The sequence below is a fragment of the Idiotropiscis lumnitzeri genome, chromosome 21, assembly GCF_059441095.1.
Source record: "Idiotropiscis lumnitzeri isolate Australia: NSW breed Sydney's pygmy pipehorse chromosome 21, RoL_Ilum_1.0, whole genome shotgun sequence".
NCBI classification, from domain to species: domain Eukaryota; kingdom Metazoa; phylum Chordata; class Actinopteri; order Syngnathiformes; family Syngnathidae; genus Idiotropiscis; species Idiotropiscis lumnitzeri.
Window position 1 is genome coordinate 29,052 of NC_142411.1, and position 21,185 is coordinate 50,236.

At 44.9% G+C, this 21,185-nt stretch overlaps 1 protein-coding gene and 1 long non-coding RNA gene across 7 annotated transcripts; one reads left to right on the forward strand and one right to left on the reverse strand.

Moving 5' to 3' along the window:
• Positions 1-159: 159 nt before the first annotated feature.
• Positions 160-19,415, reverse strand: itpkb (inositol-trisphosphate 3-kinase B). 6 transcript variants are annotated; one of them, XM_088285975.1, is made up of 13 exons: positions 17,933-18,416; positions 16,102-16,198; positions 15,264-15,364; positions 14,207-14,360; positions 13,867-14,121; positions 12,372-13,214; positions 6,579-6,678; positions 6,064-6,101; positions 5,823-5,998; positions 3,132-3,336; positions 1,784-1,885; positions 1,604-1,675; positions 160-1,498 (listed from the first exon to the last, which is right to left on the reverse strand). In XM_088285975.1, the coding sequence occupies exons 3-13, from the start codon at positions 15,308-15,310 to the stop codon at positions 1,157-1,159; spliced, it is 2,334 nt and encodes a 777-aa protein (XP_088142101.1). In that variant the 5' UTR covers positions 15,311-15,364; positions 16,102-16,198; positions 17,933-18,416; the 3' UTR covers positions 160-1,156. The 6 variants fall into 6 exon arrangements, with proteins under 6 accessions (XP_088142101.1, XP_088142098.1, XP_088142099.1 ...); XM_088285972.1 differs by having other exon boundaries at positions 15,264-15,420; XM_088285973.1 differs by lacking the exons at positions 16,102-16,198; positions 17,933-18,416 and adding an exon at positions 19,375-19,415 and having other exon boundaries at positions 15,264-15,420.
• LOC148316197 (uncharacterized) lies at positions 15,250-20,017 on the forward strand. Its single transcript, XR_015840134.1, has 3 exons — positions 15,250-15,406; positions 15,495-15,660; positions 19,479-20,017. It is a non-coding gene; the product is annotated as an uncharacterized LOC148316197 (long non-coding RNA).
• The last annotated feature ends 1,168 nt before the right edge of the window (positions 20,018-21,185 follow it).

Sequence of the window (21,185 nt, forward strand, 5' to 3'; positions counted from 1 at the left end):
TTGATGTGGACAATATGCACGTGATCATGTCATTTTGCGTTTTTTTTAGGTCTCTTAATTAAAAGTCACTCACTTTTATCAAGACTATTTTTCGTGCTGCAACACTGAAGCTCCGACTCAAAGAAGACAAAAAAAGAATCCCACAAGGCCAAGACAGCCTCGAAAACAAAATATACTGTATTATAAATAAGGATGAACAAGCTTTAGGACACTAATAAACATGCAATCATTTAAGACTACAGAAGGAAATAAGACATGAAGTGAGGGCACCGTAGTTGAAATAAGGTTGCACAGTAAGAGTGTTCAGAAGGCACTAAATTGTTGTCGTCCTTACAAATAACAGGACAGGGAAGCAGAGCATTTAGCAAGATTGGTCATTCAACCCCGAAATTTAAGACATCAGACCCCAGCCAAACACATTTAACACAAGCTCCAAACACGGAAAGGAAAATGAGAAATAAAATGTGGTGGTAAGTAACAAATATGGTGAAACTACGATAGCAAAAACTCTATGGTCCTCACTGGAAATGTTACTAACCAAAGAAGAATTTTCAAAGACATTTAGAGGCTTCATTTTGTGTTTTCAAGGCACCATTCGCGTTCATCTTTTAAACAAACATTTCTTCGTGCTCCCACTGGAGGGCGCAAACGTTGTACATTCCCCGTAAACAGGAGTGGCTTGATGAAGAAGTTCAATTCATTATTTCGGAGTACTAGGGACGCACTAAAAAAAAAAAAACTTACTCTCAGAGGTCAAAGACAGAATCTTGCGAGATTTTTTTTTTCCTAACAAAATGTATGTCAGAATAAAAGTCGTCATTTTACACAAATTTAGATTAAAGATGTACTTTTACAAAAGGTAAAAGAAAAGAAATTCAAACTTTAAAATAAATTTTACAAGAATTAAGACATTTTTTTCATGAAATTTATATTTTCATTAAAAAACTTCAAAATGTATCGATTAACGGCGAATTTTATGGGAATGAAATTTGATAACTCTTAAACTCACCCTAACTTTCAAGGTTATTGTGAGATTTAGAATATTGACGTCGTGTTATTTTTGTTTTCTTTTCAGAGTTTCCCCAAAACTCCTTGACAGTTTCTACACATCTGCAACTGCTGCAGTTTGAAACCAAAAGATCTGCTGCTGTATCTTTTAAAGATGCGTATGAAAGAGTGGGATTGAGTGTTTTGATTTTTTTTTCCTCCTCATAAAGGGACGGACGTCTACAAAGACGACGTCCGAATTTGAGAACGTGTATATGTGTCTTTCCAAAAGTTTCCACTGCAGATTAAATAATAATATAATAATAATAAAAGCGCTCATGTTTCTGAATCCGACACACCAGAAATGATGTCCACCAGACAGTCCAGACCGAAAAGGTAGCCGTCTTCCCGGTTGCCCTCCTGCCAGGACGCTCGATGGTCGAGCTCCTCGCCCTCGGGGAGCGCAGTAGTCTTGCCGAAGTCGATCATCCACACTTTGGCTCTGCCTTTGCTGTCGTGGACGAACAGCAGGGAGCTGCCGATCACCTGTGCGAGCGCCATCACGCCACAATTTTCACAAGAGTGCTGAAAAAAAAAAGACTGGGAATGTGCTTACCTCGTGAGTTTTGAAAAAGGGCGACATCTCCAGTGTGCTTCTGATTTCCTTCAGCCTGTCTAGGTAGCCGCTCTGCAAACACGTGCGTTACACATGCTTTAACATCATGCAAATTAGCTGCCAAAAGGTTTGCTGCCGGTTTCAGCCCAGTCGCTGGATGCGATTCTCGGCCCCGCTTACCAATATCTCCTTGTTGCCTTTGACAAAATCACGGAAGGCGGCTATGACCTGTTCACGCGTCTTAGTCCTCTTAAAGTCTCTGTTGACTGTTCCGTCCTCCTTCTGTGGGGCCACAGGACACAATCTGCATCACAACTTGGGAACGAGGCCCCTCCCGAAGAGCCAACAACACTTAGCAAGTTAGCATTTTATCGATTCTCGTGATAAATAGTACACGATCATATGACACAAAATCCTTATCAGTTTGCTGTTGCTCTTTCTATATTAGCATAGCACACGTTAGCACACTTTACCACAAGTTTTCTTGCGTTCAACTCAATGTCTCATTGATTGTTGCATAACATGAGCGCATTACTACACGGGAGTTCCCTGCAGAGATGACGTGGCTGACAGTCTTCAGACTGTTGCGTTTGTGTGAACATTGCGACTTAACTTAATCACAGCTACATTTATATGAACATATGTTTTTTAAAACTGTTCTCCCTTTTGCGGGGTTGGATCCAGAGATATTGCTAAAATGCAGCATTTCTTTCATTTCTTTCTTCAGGAGATCTCTTCAGTGTGTCAGTGAAAGGGACCTAGGATGGTTCCCTGAGGAACGTTCTCCTGCATTGCCCACCATCCCGCCCGACTCCTGTGCACTTTGTCAGCATGTGTTGAGGCTTTTTGTGAGACGATTCACATTGTTTGAGCCACGACTTCCCGGCTTGTTTTGTGGAAGACGTTGGGCTTACGTGTGAACACTGGAGAGGAAGGAAAGGGAGGAAAGAGTAGGCGCCCAAGAACAAATGGACAATAGTGGAGGAAAGTGGGGGCGTGGAGATTATTTTGAAGTGCTGACATTTTTTCAGACTTATGAACATCCGTGTTCTGATTGCACAGAAGCGCCGCAGATTAGCAAAATTTAGCAGCCGTGGAGACTCAGTGTGGTTGTGTTCCACGGCTGCCAAGCAACAAGAAACTATTTGGAGGGACAACATCACCCCCGCCTTCACGTTTCAGGTCTGGGAACACGCGCAAACACACACCTCTGTTTCTGGGGATAACCCTCAGAGTCATGGCAACGGACCACCGGGAAGCCATGAATGCCCTTATATAGCCACAAACGCGTGTGCGCGTGCGCGTGCGTGGTTGTGTGTCAGCGCCAGATGCTAAAGTCCAAGAAAGCTGCCACCAACAGACCTCTCATACGACAAAGAAACACACGACCATTTACACTCGAGTGGAAGTTTCTGCCAAAAAAAAACAACAACCGGAAATTAGATCACGCCCCCTCCACCCCCCCCCCCCCCCCCCCCCAAAAAAAAAAAAAAACACACACACATCCTTGGCTTTTGGGAGCGCCAACCTTGACTCCTTCAATCCGGAAGCCCAGCGTGGCGGTGGAGCTGATGGTCTCCCGCCATTGCATGTACCGCGGCTTGGTGACCGCCTTCTGCTCGTTCTCCTCGGCCGACGGCGCCTCGGGGTCCACCTCCACCATTTTCTGGTACATGTCCGGGCGCGGGGTGGGCTTCTTGCGGGCCTTGGTTAGCTCCTCCTCCAGATATGTCCTGACGCAGGAAAGAAAACGTGCAAAGTTAGCATTTTGCACCGACACTTTACAAACGTCACCTACAAAGCGGAAAACACTCGGGAAATGGAATAAATGTGTTTGATGATGTGCTTTCGGAAAATGAATGAAAAAGAATGAATTAAATTCAGCAAAAAGCCTGAAAATGATCTGATGAGATTTCATATCAGCAAGTTTTAATGTGAGGCAACGGTTGCAGGATAATACTTAAAGTCATATGACTTTGTCCAATGCATCGTCAAAGACGTGATCACAAAAATAAGATTAAACAACAGCAAAAATTAACATGAACGTTCATGTGACGTTCCACGAACACACGTGAGTAAATGCTAACTTGTTTGTTTGAAAGCTTAGTGAAAGCATGTGGCTCATCGCCCAAAGTCAATCCTGCCCACAACGTTCTCCGGCACTGTAAACCTTTTTTTTTGTGTGTGTGTGTGTGGGGGGGGGGTTATCGTGAGTCTCTTGTGTACGGCAACCAACAGCCTGCTCGCCTCCTAAATGGATAGAAAAATATCAGTTATAGATTTGTTTATCTTTCCTCTTCTCATTGTTAAGGATCATAATCCTCTTATGCTTAATGAGATTCTTTTTCTGAATCGTTCAGATCAGGTTTGTGCCGCAGGAAGGGTATGGCGCTCGGCGCATTTGTTTGATGAAGAGCATGACATCATCGCAGCGGAATCAACAAAGAAGAAGCGAAACAGGAAATGGAAGGCCACTCAGTCGAAAAGGGTCCACTGGGCGTTCCTGTCAGCGTTTAGTCGACCAATGAGAAGGATCCAGTTAGTACCGGGGTGTTCCCAATGCGACACAGTGGGCCTCTGGGATATGATCGACCTATTTTATGGCATTTGATTTATGCCATGAGTACGTAAGCTGAATGTCAAATACAGTGAACCCTCGCTACTTCGCGGTTCACCTTTCGCGGGTTCAGTGCTTCGCGGGTCTAAAAAATATTCGGGGGCATTGTAGTTTCGCCGAGCGGCACGACGGGGCGCTGGAGCGGTTAGACGGCCGCCGTGCGCCGAAGAAGAGCGTGGGCTTAAAGGAGAGTGGACGAAGAAGAGCACGTTCCCCCGGGCACGATCCGGGGCGACGTTTCGCGCGGTTCGGACCGTACCAGAGCTCCGGAGGAGGCTGGCCGGCGTGCGTGACAGTTACGCCGAATAGGAGCACCTTCCCCGGGCACGGGCGGGGCGAAATGAAACCGAGTTCAACCGAACGGAGACACGCTTCGGGGGAGCAGGTCCGGCGTGCGTGACAATTAAGCCGGAGAGGAACACCTTCCGCCCGGGCATGAGCGGAGCGCGAGGCTGTCAGTTATGAATGAATAAATGAATAAATAAATAAATGAAGAATGCCACCTTTCATTTCACAGGGCACACCGGACGGCGTACCAGCAGGTAAAAGTCGAAGTAATTAAATAAATACAAAAAGAAGTAATTGAATATATACAAAAATAATGGCTGGGGAATAAAAAAATAATAAGTTTTAATAATAATTTTTTTTGTTATAACGTGAATTTCACTCTCTCTCTCTACCCGTATATATATATATATATATATATATATTATTTTTTTTTTAAGCATTTTTGAAGGTGCGCCGCTACTTCGCGGATTTTCAGTTTTCGCGGGTGGTCCCGGTCCCCATTAACCGCGATTAACCGAGGGTTCACTGTACCACGTACAAAAACATGTTTTGTGCGTACCAATATGTGTTTCACGCGTAAAGGGCCCTCCAAGTGTACGCACAAAATAGGTTTGATGCTTACGGCTTCTCTCTCCTCAACGGATACAAAACGCTGATGCACGCCTGCCACAACGCCTAACCAATCAAGAGTCGGACACTAGGGCTGTTTCTGATTGGCTGTTACAGTCCAATCGTAACTCAGAAGTGGGAAACAAAAAATATAATACAACGTTATTTATATAGCGCATTTCCCAACAGCTTGAGCTGTAACAAAGCGCTATCCAGATGGTGTCATAGAAATTGGAATAGAATGGCGCGGCGCTATTGCAAAACAACTGCCATGGTGACATCTAATGATAAAGACGCAAATGCACAACTCCGAGAGGTGATTTTTGATTATAAAAAATAAGTAAATAAAACAAACAGAAAAACGTTTATAGTAGCACATGGTACTAAAATGACAATAACCTTAAGCCAATCAAAGATATTTGAAAAAAAGTATTTTTGAATTATGACTAAAACAAGAACAGCCTGTCAGAATCCAGAAGACCCTTCTATCGACTGTTTGTGTTTGAGGTATTTAACTTGTTGCCTAAAAATGCCATCGAGGCAGGCGACACCGGACGTGGCCCTTGGTGTGAGGGGGCGTTCCCGTTCTCTGAACGGTAACGGGAACGCTCATTTGTGGCTGCAGCTGGACCATAATGGTGACTCAGTCCACAACAATGGCGATGACGGACATTTTCGACAAGCGCTCAGGCCACGCCTTCTCACCTCACGCCCATCTTGCAGTCCATCACACACGGGCAGTCAAACTCAGCCAGCAGGTCCTCCATCTGATTGTACTTCTGGCCGTCCTTCTCCACGTCGCCATGGTAACCGGGCACGTACGGACACAGTACGTCCCGCATCAGGAGTGACAGGCAGCGCTGCTCGCACTCGCAGTGTTTCTAAACGGAGATGCCGGTCAGCACGTTGACGCCTGCCGTTCTGCGCGGCCACACCTTCAACTTACTTTTAAGATGCGACCGTTGGCGCCCGCCTTGAAGCTCCCTGTTGACACAGACACAAGTTTTTAGGACAGTCAAGCCAGGTCGAGTGGATCTCAAGCGACGTCGGTCCCTGTCGACTTTCTTGCCCGAGCAACGTGCTTCCTTTTAGGGCCCTGATAAGTACGACGGCCACGCGTCAGGAACCACCGTCAACATGGCCTGCTGGACCAATGCTATAAAAGGCTCATCTTTGATCGACTGAGCAGGTCAAAAGGAGACCCTCATCTCCATCCATATTGAGTGTTTAAGGGCACATACGTGAAATGAACTTTGAAATGTTGTCGCTTGGAATGGGGCAAAACCCTTTTCTACTTATTGCCATTGACGGCCACAAACGTCAAAGATCCATTTGAACTAGGCGGGAAGTGAACGATTTAACATTGGACGTGGTTTATTTGTCTTATGTAGCACAAAAAATAATTCTAATCCAGATCATGTGTACAAAAACTCATTTCAGCGTGTGTGTGTGCACACATACCAGCATGCCCTGCCAGTTGTATCCAGGGATATTTCTTCTTGAAGGACATGACAAATGGTGACCAGTGGACCATGTTCTTGATCTTCTTCCATGACTTGTGCTGTAAAGACATCCCAGCATTAGAGAAAGCCGTTAGAATGAAGTGGACTCTCGCTACTCGCAGGGGATGGGGACTGAGCTGGCCTGGGAAGAGCGAAGATATAGTATATATACACTAATACAAAAAGTATTGAAGAAAAAAATAACAATGTGAATTCACAGCGACCAAAATGCGAGTATGCGACGAGGCTGCGTGTTACTTTCAACTACTCCGAATGAGCAATTCTTTATTGTATGCGAGAATGTTGACATTTTGTCATCTCGAAAGGATGCAAGACCAGTTTCTATGAAATTGATTTTGTTTTTATTTTTTTCACAGCCACCAGATGAAAATATTTTGCAACTAATCCTCCATGTTATGCCACAGCCAGTTAAACCGCAGCTTTAGTGGATCTCCAGGGAAACAAACCACTCAGGCTTTAGTGCTTTTTTTTCCGACTTGAATCCTTTATGGAATGACTGGCAAAACACAACTTTCCACACACACACACAAACACCCCAGCGCACGCACGCACACACACACAGCTGGGAGTCCCTGACCACGAAGGAGTTTTCTTCCATTTCCCGTCTGGCCGCTTCTCCCACACCACCACTTTTGAGTTTCCAGGAGGTTTCCCTTGGCAACCAGCAAAAAAACTCTCCTGACGTCTCTGCGAGGGCACCCCCCTTCCACACACGCAGCCGTGTTATAAACAATGTGACTGACTCGATGTCGGGTTCCGCCGCTTTAATTTGACTGTCAACGAGAGGCCGACATTCGGTCGAGGACGCCAGGCCCAAAGAAGGAAGACGCATGACGTCGGCACATTTATTGGACGAAACATGACTATCTATGGACTGCACCCACACACACGCGCACACGCACGCAAACACTCCCGCACACACGCGCACATGCACTGTGTGAAGTAGTAAGGAGGCACATGACGGGTTCTTCTCAAGACATCACATGACGGCGATGAGCAGCATGGCAGATTACAGACTGAAACTTAAATTGGCACAACACTGAGAAAGAAAATTGCAATTGGATTCTTTACAAACTTGTTCAGCCTTCAGAACATTTGTAAGGCTTTTTCTCGCAACGCCTTCAGCAACGGCGACAGTACCTGTCGGCGAACGGCGGCAATAACGAGGATGGCGGTGAGCGACGCGACGGCGCGCCACACCGAGCACGACCACGACATCGCGGCGAGTCTTTAAGCTTTTCGGACAGCGCCAATCATCCGCGCAGCACTAAACACGGCGTTCTCGCAAATAACACGTGCACGTCCGAAAAACAACCGTGCGTCATTTGATTGGCAAAACTTCCCGGCGGGCAATCTGGACATGCAAATCTGCGTGCAGGTCACAAGAATGACGGCGACACCGGCGAGAGACATTCAGCTTGATGTCTTTGATCCAACAACTTTTCACTACCAGAACAGCTAAAATGAAGATGAAAACTTTTTGGCTTGTATAGCCATCAATGGCAGCGAATGAGTAAACAATCAATTTATTAGTATTGGGGTGGGAACAATCTCACTGCGCTGTGCTGAACTCCAGTTTCCATGTCGGCGGTGCATTGAGGAGTTCATGCGGTGAATGATGACGGCCAAGTCAAAAAGTCAATCGTGTTCAACTCAAGCCGAGTGCTGAGTCAGGGTCCCATTTCTTGCAAAGTTGCAACCATAGTCTCGGATTGTTTCTCATTGATTCTAATTCCGTCATGAGATCTAATCGGTGTGAACATACGGGACATGCGTGACCATGTACAGGAATTGACGCGAAGAGCATTTTCAAGGTCGAAATCTCCAATGGAGCTCTTCCCGAGCTACGTTCATGGTGACCTTCCACACCGAAACAAAGTTGGACGAATAAATTGTCCAAAAATGACTCGTAGAGACGAGGAATCAAGATTCAGGGTCAAGTGGGGGCTCTCAACTCTCGCCAGCAACTCACACGTATCGGTAGCGCCAGAAAGGCGGCATGACAAACCAGGAAAGACACCGACGTTTGCGTCGTGAGAGAGGGGGGAGGAGGGGCGGGGGGAGGTGGGGGGGTGGGGCTGCTTGAAGACAGGAAGTGAAGGGGGAGAGGAGAGAGAGGCGGGGATGCCACTTTGCCTCAGCTGCAGTATTTTTCACATCCGCCGAAGTCTACAAACACAAAAAGAAGTGGACAGACCGGCGTTGCCAGACAAAGAGCAAAAGACAGGTAAGACGAGAAGGAAAAAAAATCATTTCGGTTTAGTTTAGCGAATAAAAGCCCAAAAGGAGTGGACCAAAGCAGACACTTAAGGTTGTTGTTCAGCTTTACTTTGGAAGGGGAAAACCTGCTTACAATTTTCAATGTTTTCTCCTATTTTTTAAAAAAATATCCTTTGATTTTTAACGATTTTTGGGTTTTTAAAAAAAAACAATACTATTTTTTCCACAATCCATTTCAGTGAGTCCATCATATTCAGATTTCCCATTTTCAGAGTGGTTGACCTCCGAAACACTGCGCTCCATTTTGGTAGACAGTCGCACGTGCGCTGAGTGCAAAAAAAAAACAACATTCGTGTTCTTGAGTTGTTTGGGAATTCGATAGACGTCGAGCGATTAGACCTTCTAAAAGCACGTCTAAGTTGTGGCGCGGGAAGACAGATTCTGCGCTCAGCTGACATAAATGGTGGACGTCATCGCATTTCACTCAGAAACATGACAACAGCATGCCTTGTCCCTCTGAATCGCTGACTTCATTATGATGATATACATGATCGTATTTTTAAAAGCCACGCCACCTGACCACGGCAACATTTGGGTGCAATTTGAAAATGACATTCTACGGCGTTGCAATGTTGAGTACAATAAATGTTCAACCCGAGTGAAAAAAAAATGGAAAAAGGTTAACTGCAGGTGACAATGGTGAGATGTTAAAAAAAGAAATTCTGCACGGTGATGCTTTCACACGAGAGGAAACGACAACGGCGCGCTCGCTCGCCACCAGCTCTGCTTGCAAGAAGACAAACAATGCTTGCAAAGTTTTGAGTCAGGAGGAACACACACATTACGACGACTCACACACACACGGCTAAAATTAGAACCGATGAGTACTTGTGTGTGCGTGGTCCAGCCTCAAAACGTTCGATGTTCTCCTGCCAAGCGAACGCACATTTTGTCACTCGCAACATGTCGACACGACAGCGTTATTTACGAGGCGTTAACGTCTATCGACTGGTGTTTCCCCCTTTACGGCGCCGGCACAGTTGAGAGTTCCACATTCACGCGCGCACACGCACAGCTGAAAGAGGGAAACTCGCTTTGACGTCACAGGGTTGCCAAGCGACGGGCCGCTGTGGTAGTGAACATTTTCCACTGCGGCGCACACAGAGCAGCATGTGTTTTATTTTACTTCGTGTGTGCGTCCCACTTTGTGACAGTTGTAGCGTCTGCAAGATGGTGTGTCAGGGTGTGTGTCTTTGTTGGTTTTAGCGGCTTGAATCTTTGGGTGCAACCTTTATGACTAACAGAATTAACATAAAGAAAGTAACATCGTTACAAAGGCCAGACTGATGTGGAATTTTTTTTACATTTTTTTTAGGCTGAGGCAGATTCTCATATTTGGCAGAATAAACACGTTTGATTGGACGATTGTTTTTAAAACGTTTTCTTTTATTTTAGCTCTTTACAGAAGACTTTTGGTATGACAATTTGTGTATTTTTTATGTGTATCGTTTATTTATTTGGTTATTATTTATTTTTTATTTCTGTTTTTTGTTTTGTTTATCTACCAAAAATAAGGACCAAAGTATTAAACAAGAAATAAAACTTGATTTGAGTTTGTATTGGATCTAAAATGTTTTCAAAAACGCCTTTGGTGCTGCACGTTAACTTTTAAAATCGCGCCTGCCCCGCCAACGTGTTTTCCAAAGTTTATTAAATGAGACTGCCAACTAGTGGTCTGGCATGCAAATGCCATCCTTTATTGGGTCATTTGAGCAAACGCGTGTGAACTGTCATTTTTTACGTTCCTTGATTGTCACGAGGCGGTTGCGAACGAACATTCCGTTCGACCGCAAGGAGATCTATGCGGCGAGGCGATGCCTTCAGGCGCCTGTGAAACAAAAGCACGCCGCTGATGCAATCTGGGCCAAACGCAGACGACTGACGATGAACTCGTTCAGGTGCGTCGTCAGCTGCCAATTGCGCTCCGACAACAAAAACATTGGCAGCACACGTGTGCCTTCCCATCTTGCAGCGACGCCCGGACAAGTGAAAAGATGAGCAAGGCTCTGTCTAAATAAGGCTCTGTTCTACATTTCAGCCTGGACCAGTCAGGCCTGAAAGATGACGTCATGTGAAAAGCGGAACGAACGTCGACTGCGCTTAAGCGAGCCGCTCATCAAAGTTACAAGGATGATTTGCAAGCACGGCGCTTGCATTCCGCTCGCACGATCAAGCATGCCCGATGTGTCACTGCATGTCGTTGCGGCCGTTGCAGGTTTCGTCAGACAAATGCTGGCGAGCTGCAGGTGGGCGCGCAATCGTCGGAATCCGGGGGAAATCCAAACGTAAGATGGAGTTGGAAAATGATTTTTTTTTTAACTGGTACTGGAAATATGCAAAGAGATGCACTAAGCCTCCATTCAAATCCATCAGGCAAAATAAACAAATTGCAACCCAAGACACCGGCGATCATCTGTTTAGGGACGCGATATTCGACACCCACTTTGACTCGCTGTCACGCTATTGTGCAGTCGCTTCAAAAGGTTGCAGAAAAAACATCGCACATGTCCAGCAGTGTTTCACAATTTCTTTCTTGTAGGCCACAAATTGATTCTGTTGGCCGTCATCATCATAATATTACAACCAGGTCAAGCATCTTTTTCTTCCTTTCTATCGTAAACATGCTAAAAATAAGCAGCCGTAAATTACGAATCAATTTTTGTTTCAATTACTCACTCTCTTTGATGCAAATTGGCAGATCTCGGCCATGTTGGTAACAATTTATCTTGTAAGCTTTCTTTTTGTGTTGCTGCTCCGTGCGGAAGAGTTGTTGGAAAGTTTTCTTGCTTTCCATTTCACATTATGTGTAGAGCCTGACCGATTTAGATTTTTGGAGGCCGATGTCGAGTCTAATATTTGGCAGAGTAAAACTTAGAACCGATTAATCAGCCGAGTCACTAAAAAAAAAAAAAAAAAGAAATAAAAATAATTGAAGAATCCAGTAACTTTGTTTTTGGTCTTTTTTATTACGTATTTGAAGACTATGTTTTAACGTCAGTGCTGTATAATGAATTAAAATATGCAATTGCATCCAGCTGCCACAAACGGACACAACACGCCACCACCGCCTCTTTGAAGCGCTACCACAGGCAGGCAAAGCCCAGCGTGCATGTGAGATGTGTAGATTTCTACTTTCCTTTAAGAAGCCTGGCCCACGTGCACACGCACATGCACGCGCGCGCACACATAGAGGTCAGACACAGTGCTATCTTTGTTCCCGTGAATGTCAAGCCTCCGGAGCACCTCACATGATGCGGCAGTGAAAACTTGAAATATTCCTCCAGAGAAAATGCCAGACTTTTTCTTTTAAGCCCGGCAAAAAAAAGTGAGCTGCGGAATGAGAACATTTCACAAGCCTATGCGAGTCCTGTCGTGAAACCATGCGCAATTTCTTCTTGCAAGCATTATTTTTGACATGTGTTAATTTTGTAGTGCCTTTTGACATCCTTACCGCTTTCTGTCGCGAGCTGAGCTGCGCCGGGGTGAGAAGGTGCCCCCCTCTCTCCGTGTCGGAAATGTCCTCTTCAGACTCTTCCCAAGACGAGGAGAAGCCGGCCGAGGAGGCCGAGGAAGAAGACAACTTCCTGAGGGCGGACCGGGTCACGGCGCTTTGCATGGAGCTCGGGGTCTCCGACGGGGATCCCCCGGGGCTTTGAGGCTGGCTTTCCACGCCGTGGTCGGTGATGATGACGGCGGGGATGACGGCGGAACCAGGGCCGTCTTGAGGCTTAGACGCAGAAGCGTCCGGGTGGGCGGCCAACATGTCGGCCTCCGTGCTCGGCAGCACCTCACGACGCGACTGCTGCCCGGCGCTCACTTCGACGTCCTTTGAACCCCCGTCATCTCCCACTGTTTGTTTGTTTTGCTTCACACCGCTGTCCTCTTTTATCGCTCCATCTTTGGCAGAAGGCGCTTCTGAGGTCTCTGGGAGACGCTGGACGAGGAGCGATCCATCTGAGCGAGGGGCTTCTATTGTTTGTGAATGGCCGCCGTTTTCAACAAAGGACGTCTCGGCGTCGTGGCTTATTTTAACCGCACGACTTCCTTCCCACTCACCGTCTCCGTGCGCCGCTTCGTCCTCGCCTTCTCTCCCATTTTGGATAACGGGAGGAACTTGACTCTGGCTGGCCTGGGTCATTGAGCATTGGAGGGCTGCCCTGCCGCGGGGGGTAGGGGGCGGGACTTGGCCCGCCGCTCGTCTCGGAGATCGAGGGCTGCGCTGGAGCTCGCTGGTGAGCACCTGGGCCCGAATCCCAGAAATGTGCGCTTCAAAAATGCCCACTTTCCCCTTGACCTGCGATGCACAAACACACACACACACGCACACACAACAAAGACGGCACACAGTGAACTTTTTTTCATGCACTTCCGCTCAAAAACCATGACTGGTCAACCTAACAAGGGCGTCTTTGATTAGCTCTTTTCAAACCTGGCAAAATAATTGACTGGATTCTATTCCAGGGGCGTGGCCGCCGGGTCATGATCGTCATGACAACACAATCGAAGCAGACATTCACAACGACTGCAAGTAAACTACTGTATTAAAAGCCCATTTTTGCCGTGGATAAAGAAAAGAATTGTCATATTGTTTGTCTACAGGTGTTGATGCACCGTTTGTGTTCAAGTAGCTATTGCTACTTGACGCTAATTGTGTCTTAACTGGTTCCCCATTTTGTGTTAGCATTAGCATGAAACCGCCAAACAAAAGGCTCGACAATGTGCTTGTTTTGAATTCACAATCTTGTTCTCTACATTAGAGACTTGAGATTAGACAATGCGAGCGTAAATGTTTATCGATACTGCATGTGCCCTGCGATTGACAGGAGACCAGTCCAGGGAGCAAAAAGTAGACTGGCAGAGCCTTGAGCTCACCAGCAATCTTAAAGCGCCAAAGAAAGCGAACTCGGCGTGAAATGCGTCAAACGGAGCGTCAACGTTGCCCTCACCTCCACGTTCTGCAGCTCTTTATGAATCTGCAGCAGCTGCGCTTGGCGTCGCCGCTCCTCTTGCTTCTCTCCGCCTCCCCCGGACAAGTCCTCCTCTTCCTCGCCAGCGCCGGGTGTGCTAAGTCGTCGGACCCGCTGACCCACGTTTACCCCGAGGAGCTTCCGGCAGCGAGGCGACGGCGAGCGAGCGCGAGGGGTGGGGCCGGGGCTGAGCGGGAAGACCAACGCGTGAGCCGGCGTCCTGGCGGGGCTCATCTGGCAAGTTGACAGGCGGGGCATTTCATTAGGTACACCTGCGCTCTTGCGGATCTTAACGCCGTGACTTTTGGAGCTGGGGTACCTGAGGGCTGGCTGGGCTGTTAGACGCTCCACCCAGAAGATGGCGGTAGGTGCCCCGATCCGGAACGTGCAGCACCGGTCGGCCGGTCGTGCTGGTCTCACTCTCTTGGGAAGTGGTACCGGTGGAACCTTGCTGGACGTGAAACTGATTGTTGCTGATGGGAGAGGAAACATCTTGTAAAACCGTATTGCGGAAGGGAGCATGTAAAATTGACTTCTGTTAAAAGTCGACTGAGCACCTAAGCACTTATTTTGGCTCTTTTCCGACTCTGGATTTCACTTCAGCCATTAGCACGCTTCGCGCCTCCTCGTTTAAAACGCTACTTGTGAGCGCATCGTTTATTTGTGACCACGGAGAAGAGGATTGGCATCACGCAGCTCGTTGCATCTTACACACGGAGTTGCAAATAGTCCCAAAAAAGTCTGTATTGCTGCCGTGCAAGACAGTTTGTCGTCTAGCATTCAAGCAGCGGCAAAATAAATGACGGGCGACAGCGTGACATTTTTTTTTTTTTAAATCAATATGCCGCTGATTACTGTGACCTGATTTGTGAGCCCGTTAAGAAAAATTAAAAAAAAAAAATAATTTCAAACCCGCGTTGTCTGAGATCGCAATTTTAGTCCTAAAACGCTAAATCGTTCAGCCTTAATTCCAACCGATCAGCAATTTTGTGTGAGATGCAAAATATCTGTCGAGGCGATCCAGCCAATCAGATCTGTGTCCAATGTTGACGGTTAATTTATGGATTTAAAAACACGCACATGAGTTGCTCCGCACATGACTTGATCACTCAGCTGGGTGAAAATCCAAAGCCAGTTTCATGCGACACTTCACAATCACAATCAAGCATGATGCGGACGCAGTGACGATGTTTGTTGTGTTTGCCGATGTATCGCGTATCAAATACTGTAAACCGTGTTGCAATTCTAGATCCTTACGAGTCTTTCGTCACTGACGTGCAATTAAATGACAAACTGGAATCTTTTTCACATCATGGAAAAAACGTCAAACTACATCTCGTTGCACTTTTTATTCCAGCTGTCAGACGTCTACTCACCCGTTCATGACTGCGAGGACGTTCCGGTTTAGGGCAGACGCTGCCATCCCCGCAGCCAGGCAGACGGCCCGGACGGCTGAGCGCACATCAGACGAGTTGCCCTGAAAATGCAGGAAGGTGGATTTCTTCCAGAGTCAGTCGAGGTACAAATCATTTCCTGATAACAAACAAAAAAAAAATGTTCAGACAATTAACTGCGACGGGGAACAAATTCAAATGTTCCCTAAACAGCAACGACGCCGAGACTTTCCGTCCATCGCTAAGTGCGTCACAGACAGAGATTATTCCTGGAGTCCTGAGCCCAAAAATAAAAGATACCATTGTTCTGACGGGGGAGGAAAAATAACAAGAGAGACGACGATGAGGGATGGCGGCAAGAAGGAAGGCGAGGAAACAGGTTTGGTTTTTTTTTAACATGTGTAGTAGTTTTATAAATGTGAGGTGGACTGTAGCTTCTATTAGTTGTTTTTGTTTTTAATTTTGTTAACAACAAAGCTCTTTCAGTTCAGCTCAAGATAATTGGTTCATTCGAATCATTTTTGATCGTTTCATTTTCGTTTATCCTAATCACCTTGACCGACACGTGGATGACAATTTGGAACGTTCCTTAAAACATGACTTGTGCCATTTGTGTTTCCATCTACGTTGTCATGACGACTAACCGAACGAGAGCCAACCCACACCGTCCAAATACAGAATTCATCCCAGAACCCGCACGCCTGGCGACTGACCGTTGCACACATACCAACCAAGACACACAAGCGTTTTCTTTTTCTCTCTTTATGCAAAAAACACCAAAATGAACTGAACTGTAGCCCAAAGAAACAACGCGGCTTACCTGTGCCGTCCCACCGTTGCTGCACGTACGCAATTTGGGTTGAGAAAGCTCTGGTGCAGCTCAACGACAGAGATTCTCCACGTTTCGCTTCATTGTTCTTGTAAAAGATCAAATATGTATTTAGTTCAGTCATGTGCCAGCGTCACAGGCGGTGAGCCTCAGGCGTCTGACTATTCTTTGTTAGGTCGTAAAATTAAACATGGCAGAGTCACAAATATGTTAAGTAACTGTTAAAAAAAAAAAAAAAAACGGTTCCAACTTGAATTTATCTGTCTTTTGGTACTAGCAAGGTCCAAATGCGTCGGAAACACCAAACATAGGACCGAATCTCTTGGAGTCGTCAGGAGAACGAATGTGAAGAAGCCTTTCAAAAGCCTCATTTAAATCTCGCCGGGATTCTCGTCATGTGCGGCCAAAAAAGCGCCTCAGGACGTTCTTCCGCTTTGAGAGGAGAACAAACAACAAAATTTCAGGGAAATAAAATTAAAATGATTCATCGCAGGATTATTGCAATCATCAAGTTGTAGTGTTTTGATTAGCGACGACGGCAACTGCGGGTGAAAAATAGGCGGAACGCGGGCTTTTTACCTTCGCGTTGCAAGAATCTTACAGTCCCGCTTGTTTGTTTGTTTGTTTTTTTTGTTGTTTGACTTCAGCATCAAACACAAGACTTGTCATTTTGCCACATCCCTGGAACATTTACAAGCAATGAACTGGAAGGATGCAAACACAGCATCTTGCAATTTATCACGAAATAAAGATTCCGCCTTGGGGAGGCCCTCCCGTCGTTGCGTTTTAGACGCAGACATTGCATATCCAAATACTGAGAGCAATTTCCCCAAAGGCTTTCCCTTGACTCAAGCTTTAAAAAGAAGAAAGCCAAATATTAGGTGACTATATTTGCAGTTGTCATCTTCAGAGTAATGAGATGGAAAACTATTTAAATGACTCGGTTTGGCTGGAAACTTGCGTAAACTGTCCTGTCAAACTCAATTTGCGTACTTGGGCATTGAAAAGTTCAAAGTTAATTTCATGTGAACGTCAGCGGGTGGGCGACGCGATTTTAGTCGATTCAATAAGTGTTCCTCATAGTGTATTACGAGCAGCACTGGTGGGACGCGAGGCTTGTTATGAAAATGACCTGCAAATCACAACACATTTGCCGGAACATGAAAGACTTGAAATGTTCTGATCACTTTTTGTTGCACCCGAGTCCAAGTCACATGATTTGGAGTATCCGGATCTGATACGTTGTTACATAAACAAAAAAAAACACTGTTTCAGTTGTGGATTTTTTTTTTTTTTTTTTTTTAACTGCCTCTTGCCCGTTTTTACTCCACTGCAGAAACTCAAAAGGTGACATTGTGTAAAATAAAGCCAGGCTTTTCCTCTCCTCTTCCATTTGGTAATATTGACGGACCTCAGGTTGATTTTTGTCACTTTGTGACCTCTAAACATGAAGACATTTTAAGAGAAAAAAAATGCAACCTTTTTCAGCAGACACCAATCAATTGAAAATCATGTGACCGATTTCCGATCACATTATTGGGTCAGCACCAGTTTGTGTAAACGTTCTAAAATTGTTTTGCTAAGTACAGTTCAGTTGTGTTTAACTTTAAAGTTCAGTCCAAACATTTCGTTTTCCATCTTTAGGAGAACAAAGTTTTGCTTGAGGTGCTGATATGCTAGCGAACGACTAATTGAAATTATTCTAAACGACACTTGACTAGAAATAACAATTACGAATGCATTGGAGGATGCTGCTGTTACATATTGAAGAAAAACAACATTTAGCTTGGATTTTTTTTTTTACTGCATTGAAATGTCTTACCTTACGAGTTGCCCCTCAAAGGCTGCTCCAGTACGAATTGGTTGAGTTGCTTCGTCTCAATATGGAATAAATAAGCTCTCGTCGATGTCAATAGAGCGACTATGACGCTGTTTTTGAAGGGGGCAAAGGGGGGGGGGTGGCAAAAGGGGGGGTCGTCTTAACATGCTCACGCTCGCAACGCGAAAAACTGCCACGCAAACTCCAAGAGGAAGCGTCCTTTCCACGTTGGTCTCGCTACAAGCCGGCCGATGTGACGTGAGGTGTCCGGCGCCATGTGAAGAGCTCGCCAACTTCAACTTTGACTTCAATTCCAACTCCATCCGCGAGGAAAAAAAAAAAAGTCAGCCGCCCACGGCGTGGACGACCTCCATCCGCCCCGCCAAGCCGGAAGTGACCAGGAGCGAGACGCGCGCGGGTGCACGCGCACACACACGCGCATAAACAACAAAAGCAAACGTTCGCCGTCCTGCGCGCGCACGTGCGCGTCATTAATTGGGACGAGTTTGACCAAATGACGGCGTCGTCGTGGCAACGCCCACCGGCGCAATTCGTTTTGTTGTTTAAATGATCGTGAAACAAGTCAATTAGAATTGCAGCGGAAGTGTTGTCAGAAACAAAAAGAACACACAACGTTGGTTTTTGAATCGCGGTCTTTGCATCTGGAATGAAGAACAATTGCTACTACGCTTTCATACATGGACAGTATTTGAACCCTTTAAAATGTTCGAGTCAAATTTGACTCACGTTAAAATTGCATTTGGGACCTGACCTGACAGCGAAAAGCAAAAAAATCGCAAATAACCGACTTAGACATTGTTTTTTTTATTCTAAATAAAAAGGGGTTCCCCAAACAAATCTGCAAATAGGTGACTCTGCAAATGCCAAACGGCAAATTTGTGGGGTCCACTGTACTAAAATTAACTGGAAATTGGACTATTTTTCGCTTATGAGCCCATAATGGAAACCGCCACTCACCACTGAGCATTGGCGTTTCTAAGCAATGAATGTTTGAACACAAAATGACGAGCCAAACATGCAGACAGACAATATATTTGTACAGGGGGAAACAAAAGTCCCAACATGGTTTCTGAACCTGCGTAAGGATTATTTTCATTATTGATGAGCATGTGCAATTCATTGAAAATCCAATCATCCGTTATGCTTAAGTAAAACACATGTTAGATTTGTTCAATTCAACGCTCACAACCTAATTTTGACGTTTACATAAACTGCCGTGTTGGGTTCATCAGATTCTAAAATCCTCTTTGATGTTTACAAACGCATGTAGGCCTCTGGTAGATTCACTGAGGACTCAAAAATGACTTTGGTGTTTACAAATACAGGCACAGTTCACCAAAAATGTGTGTATGAGCTTCATTGCAGGGTGCACATCACATTGGATGTTTATAAAAACATGCACAAAGACTTTACCAAAGACATACCTGTTGGTGTGCAAGTGGGTGTGAATGGTGTGACTCCATTGTGAAGAGTCCTGTGATTGACAGACCGTCCAGCCCAGGATGAACCACACCTTTTTGTCCTCAAGGCAGGCTCCAACTTCCTTGTGAAAAGCAAAATGGATGAATTGATGCACTCACCTTGAGGGCAGACACCATGGCCACCGCCATCGCCATCGCTATCGCCATCGCCATGAGCTGGCCAGGGGGGCCCCCGAAAGATGACCTTACTTTGGATTGGCTCCCTTAAAGTTGCATACAAGTTGACCCATCACAATGAAAATTAAGATAAAAAGTTCAAATAGCCGATGGCAATATTGGAAGCATATAATTGTATGGTTGTAGAAAACCACCGCGTAACACACAAACAAGTTATTAACGATGAAGATTGTTTTGCCCTTTGTTGAAATAATTTTACACTGTAAACTTGTTTTGTCGCCCCACACGCAAAGTCTTTGTGGAAGGAATAAAAAAATCAGCAAATTGTTTTGGAGCAAACTTGCTTGCTTTGTTGGGCTCACTAACATTGTTGCCATCAATGTCAAGAATTCATATTTGAACATTGTTCCTACTTAAATAACCACGAAAAAAATCCACGTTGTGTTTTTTCCATTCACACAATATTGATAATGCCTGCTGATTAATTCGGGCTCAGAAAATATATTTTTTCTAATGAATTGTATTTTGGACAACCTCTTGTTGTTGTTGTGTATTTTAACTTTACTTTTACTTTTATGTCGGAAATAGAGGAAGTGTCTGTGTTACGCTGTTTCCCGAAGTGAAACCTGATGTGGAAAAATAGCCAGAAAACAAAAAGGGGGAACTGCTAAAATACTCAATCACGTAACACTTTTCATGTCGTCATCAACCAACTGTACTCTTGACTCTTGATATTGCGTTCAAAGCGAATCCTTCCTTGATAAACGACTTTCGCACCAACAGATGGAGATTTTTTTCTTTTTTTACTCAACTTACTAGTTCATATATATACTAAATACTATATATATATATATATATATATATATATATATATATATATAGTATAAGGGTCAATTTTTATTTTAAAGTGCTGTCATTACAAATTATACCAAATTTCTTTGGTTGTGTTAAGTTAAGGAGGAAAAAACCCACAAAAACCAAAAAATGTATGCAACATTTCATATAATAAAAGTAAACGTACATTGTGACAGAGAATAGTCACTGCTGCCATCTAGTGGCCAGTCACTATATTTCTAAATGCCACTGTTAACTATATTCCGTTTAAAAATAACAATTATATTATTTGTATTCACATGTAGAAAATCACGAGTCTGGAAATATGAACAGCTCAGTATTTAAATTTAAAATGTGAAACTCATACTACAGAAATTAATTCAACATTTTAAATTTTCAGAAGGCCAACTCCTACCTTGTTCCTATATTAAAGTCTCTGTAAAGAGAAAATATATATTTTTTCTGAATATGACACGCCACAAAGAATAGTGTTGTCAACAACCCAGTGTAACCTGGGTGATTTGTGTATTAGTAATATATTTTCTTTTTCTTTTTTTTTTTACTGACACGATAATCACGTGGTTTTGTTTACGTATTACGTCTACTTGCTTGCGTCGCGCTACGTCCGACGTCATCTTCATTTCAATCATGGCGCAAGTCGCATGTCGATGACCGCATCGATCTGTTGACGGTACGCGACTTTTAATTCCTTCCTATCCCCACTTTGAAACCCCAACTTTAGTTTACTGGCACCATCAACATTTTGTCAGTTGTAATGACATGCAGTTACCAATAGATGGCGG